We start from the raw sequence: 4,914 nt of genomic DNA, 5'->3' as shown, positions 1-4,914 counted from the left end.
CTTGGTATAAATTCGTGGGGCTCATTACAGTCCTCAATTTGACACGCTATTGTTTTTCCATTAGCATGCACCCACGAGCACCTCCAAGAAAAGTATCACTGCTTTTCTTACCAAAGGGACATACAACATAATCATGAAATACTTGGAAGGAGTTTGTTGAAACACAATTACTATGATGTCGAGTCGGCGAATTGACTCAAAAGATAAGATTAGTTGTCGTGTTACAATCAATCACTTCAAAAATAAAGCATACAAAAGAATTTGATGACTCATGCACATAAATAAGGTTCAGTTGATAGAAGGATATTGCGTTAGCTAGGAAAAGTCGAGGACAAAAAACGTTTTAGCCGGTTTTTAAAGTCGTGACTTTTCCCCTAACCGGCTTTTAAAATCAGAAAATGATTCAAATATCAGATTCTTAAGGATTCCTCTATTAATTTTTTCGCGTGGAATAGTGCTTACAGATTATTCCAATATCTGCGGCAGCCCGGTATACCTGGCCCTTCTCAACAGGAGCACGTAGGCAAATGCCTCTTTTTGTGAAATGTAAGCTCTAAAATGAATGAGAAAAAGTTATGCTATAATCCTCGAGCCATCTATACAGCTTACTTAGTAGAGAGCGGTTGTTTTAGGTGGAGTACTAAAAGGGTTTTAAGCAGTTGTTCTGCCTTATAAATGTGGGGCTAAATTTTCAATATTAGTTATGAAGTTCCATAGCGATGTAAAGATTATTGAAAAGATTATTGACTTAACTGTCAAAAGGTACACGACTCACCCAGTCATTATGTGGTAGTTGTGACTGTTGGATGCGGACAGCCTAAACTATTATAATCCCAAACCAACTGCTTAAAGATTTCAACTATGCCATACCCGTTTGACCTAGAACACTATCCTTGATGCAACTCTGCTGTCGACTTCATTCTTTAATTTCTTCGTTGGCGACCACATCAACATAAACGTTTATGGCAAATTGGCACATGGCTAAAAAAACTACTGCCACGGCAGCAGCTTTAGTCGGCATTCTCGCTGCCAGACGACAAGTCTCAGGTCACGTCCATGTTTCCGTGCAGTACGATGCTACCTACTCTCTGTCAGAGTCTTGCGGTTTGCCCTGCTCTGGAAGCGGAGAGAAGCCGGTTGGTAATGCCTGTCCCAAAGCTGGTGATATTGCTACAGCCAACTGTCAACCGCATCTACCGTCTTACAACGGTGCCATGTGCGTTGCTCCAGTTGACGCCCATTGCGTTCTCATACGTACCAACGTATGGGGATGCGCCTTTTCAAGTACGGAGTATACTGCTACAAGCAAAACTGAAGATGTTGGAGCGGTCAATGAAGAGAGCCTTCAAACTATAAGAAAGACAGTCATGTCAAGGATGGTTTAAAGGATAAATCGACTGGTTATTACTACGACACAAACTTGGATACACCACTCGATATCAATTGTGATGTTGTGACGGAGATAACGACTCAGCAAACGGGAGGCATAATGGAGAGGACAAATTATCATGACCATCTGAAACCCAACACAATGAAAACTGCTACGATGACGTCGGTAGATGATAGCACAATAAATGTCGGATACCCCTCTGGCAAGTCAGCCGATGGTCCCTCCATCAAGAAATCTACCATGACAAGTGAGGATGTTTCTACGAGCACAATGACTGGGGAAAGCAGAAATATCGGACACTCGAGTGGCGGACACGCAACTGTCGAACACGACAAACACAAATCTGAAGAAGAAACAATCCGCGATTACGCGTCTGGTGGACACACCATTGGCGGACACATGACTCATGGATACACTGCTGGTGAAAACGCATTTGGCGATCACACCCCTAAAGAAGAAAAAAGTGGCACATACACAACTGGCGATTTCACCACGCATGGTATTACATCTGGAAAACACACCACTAACCAACAAACAACTCGAGAACATACCACGGGCGGAGCCACGCATGAGACTATCGATGATCATCCGGTACCAAGTGGTTACTATTCTAATGATAATTACGAGAGTTTGACTGCGACCGCCGCGGATAATACAGCGACTAAAACACACACTACTGACTTCAACTACGACACGACAGGAACTGCTACTGAGAGTGCTACATCAAGTGGTGGATACATCACCGATACACACTATGAAACCAGCACGGAGGCAGGTACGGCTGCTGGTAGATATGAGGTTGGCACTGCCCACATTCCTTCCGAATCGTCAACGGTGGACGGTCAGCATTACTACCTTCCCAAAAAACATGTAGCACACTACACGACGTACACTCCGACGCCTTATGTAAGAGGTAGTGGTGGTGAGAACAAGCAGACCTACGACCATACGACATACGGATCTTTTGATACCAAAGTAGCGGAACCGTACGCAGAGCCTCCAACGATCACGGAGCAGATCACTCAAAATCCAACAAAGCAGATATATAAAAGTGTAAAGCACTACACTCCTTACGTTCCGACAGAGAAACCCTGTGACACGGATGCACCGGAAGAAGGCACGAGCGAGCCAGCCACTGACGAAGTTCAGACAGAGCCCGTGATCACGCTGCCACCGGTAATACTGCCACCAGTTACGCTACCTTCTCTGCCACCGATAACGCTGCCACCAGTGACACTACCTACTCTACCACCGATAACGCTGCCACCAGTGACGTTACCTACTCTACCACCGATAACGCTGCCACCAGTGACATTACCTACTCTACCACCATTGCCGCTGCCACCAGTGACATTACCTACTCTACCACCATTGCCGCTGCCACCAGTGACGCTACCTTTACTTCCTCCAGTGACGCTTCCTTTACTTCCACCAGTCACTTTGCCTCCGACACTACCATTATCTCCTCTTTTATTGGAACCAACCTTGCCTCCAGCTACGCTGTCTCCTGCATCACCACCAGTGGCACTACCTCCATTAGTAACGCTTCCTTCACCATTGACGCCGCTTCTTGTGACGCCACCTCTACAACCAACGGTCGCGTTGCCCCCCCCGCCTCTCCGCAGCCGCAAATTACGCAGCTACTGATTCCGCAACATCGACTAACTCGTTACATTGCTGAAGCAATGTCTCTTGTAAAAAACTAAAACGGTTTCATCAATCCGCTTCATAAAAGACTAAGAACGAAAAATTGAGACAAACTTTTGAATACGTGATCTTAATTTGTGTTTCTATTTTGCAAATCGAAAATGAAACACTTTAGATTTGACTTGCAAATCAATTTGTGATGCTCAAAATCAAAACAGATCCAAATTGAAGTAGATGTTTAGTGACCGGTTAAGGTTGAATTATGATGATGACTCTGGAGATGAAGTGTCTTTGTGGGTATGCCATGGCCGTGAAGGACGAGGTCTTTATCATAGAGACAAGAGACTAATAAACTATTGTGCATAATTGCGAATGGCGTTGGGATTCAACATCAGACAAAGATACGGTCGTCCACGAGTCATGAATCACGCTACGTGACGACTTCACGATTCCAAGATCGATCGTGGTACTAGCATGCCGGGACATCTAGACTCTTATGACGAACCCGTTGTAGTTTTTAAACAGTGTGAGCCAGTTGACGAGTTGTGCCAGCTGATGGTAACTTTTAGCAATATGGCGCCAGATTCTGATTATATGTTAAGAATGCAAAGGACATCATATTGATTGAAATCATCGGGATGCTGCACTAGGAATCAGAGAAGCTGTACAGAAAGAAGCTTACATAGATAACGCTTAAATGCGTACTGGAAGTCTAAAAGGTGGGTGAGGTAGCACTCAATAAAGTACCACTTCACCAATAGAGGTGAATTCAAAGGCAAGTGTTTTTATTATGACCAGGATGGTCATACAAACCAAACATGCCAGGCGAAAACGATTCAACACTGATGACGGCGTGATTGTAGTGAATGAAGGACGATCAGAGTGTTGCTTATCGACAGTGGCGCCACTGCCCATGTGACACAGCACAGGACGGGACTGTTTGAATACAAAAAGCTTGAGACAAGCATCGAAGGAACAATCAAACATTTTTGCCATGTTCGATTGTTCCTTCGATGCTTGTCTAATAACTGGCACCATCAATTTGACTGCTCTAGGCTCAAAAGAACATAAATGATTGATGTTCTATATATCCATGAACTGGCAAAAGATTGTTGTCGTCTGGTACGCTTGCCGAACGCAGTATGAGAGTTGAGTTTTGGTGATCGCATTAGTTTAAAGGATCAGTAATGCGCACAAGCTCGACCGTGAGCAGAAGAAGCAAATGACGTGAAGTATCCCATAACTGACAATCTGTGGGAGCTTAGGCGCCCTCACATTGGATACCTGAAAAAAGCCTTCTTTTCAGGACACAGGGATATACCATAGGCATCAAGATGAGCAAGCAAGAAACAGAAACATTGTGTATCGTATATTTGTAGGGTTAGCGAAGTAGGAGAGCCACTCTGCGCTATTGTCTACGACAGACACACCCTATGTCAGGGTCAACAACCTGCGACTTCCAGGTAACATACGGCATCGCCATCTCCTCTTTACAGAGGTTTTACGTTTCATCGAGTGGGAACACGCACTCAACGTCATAAAGTGTACCCGGTCCCTGCTCCATCGGAGCCTTACTGTTATAAACAACATCCGACGAAGCGCTGCTATATCCGCAGTCTTCGTCCAATGGATAACGTGCCACTCCAGTCGCATCACAAGGCCATGCCCAAGATGCCTCGGACCTCGTCCGACCATGCCACTCTCGGTATACAGCAACTGTTTCGTAACGTGAGCAATTCAACAACAACTCAACGTTCAACACTGGGGCGTCGCCCTCAATGCCTCGGCATTTGGCTGACCATGCCACTCTTGGCATACAGCAATAACTTTGATACTTGACCAGTGCTCAGTGAGCTACGTGCCACTCCATGTTCAGC

At 45.1% G+C, this 4,914-nt stretch overlaps 2 protein-coding genes across 2 annotated transcripts; both read left to right on the top strand.

The window, feature by feature from the left end:
- Positions 1 to 977: 977 nt before the first annotated feature.
- Positions 978 to 1,385, top strand: PHALS_01772 (uncharacterized protein; the record flags this gene model as incomplete). The annotated part of the gene is made up of 1 exon (XM_024716230.1): positions 978 to 1,385. The coding sequence occupies one exon, from the start codon at positions 978 to 980 to the stop codon at positions 1,383 to 1,385; it is 408 nt and encodes a 135-aa protein (XP_024581849.1).
- Positions 1,386 to 1,531: 146 nt separating this feature from the next.
- PHALS_01771 (uncharacterized protein) lies at positions 1,532 to 3,037 on the top strand (the record flags this gene model as incomplete). The annotated part of the gene is made up of 1 exon (XM_024716229.1): positions 1,532 to 3,037. The coding sequence occupies one exon, from the start codon at positions 1,532 to 1,534 to the stop codon at positions 3,035 to 3,037; it is 1,506 nt and encodes a 501-aa protein (XP_024581848.1).
- Between the last annotated feature and the right edge of the window lie 1,877 nt (positions 3,038 to 4,914).

The sequence above is a fragment of the Plasmopara halstedii genome (assembly GCF_900000015.1).
Source record: "Plasmopara halstedii genome assembly, contig: Scaffold_1589, whole genome shotgun sequence".
In the NCBI taxonomy this organism is placed as follows: Eukaryota; Oomycota; class Peronosporomycetes; order Peronosporales; family Peronosporaceae; genus Plasmopara; species Plasmopara halstedii.
Note: the sequence above shows the minus strand (reverse complement) of the source record. Positions and strands in the feature narration are given on the sequence as shown.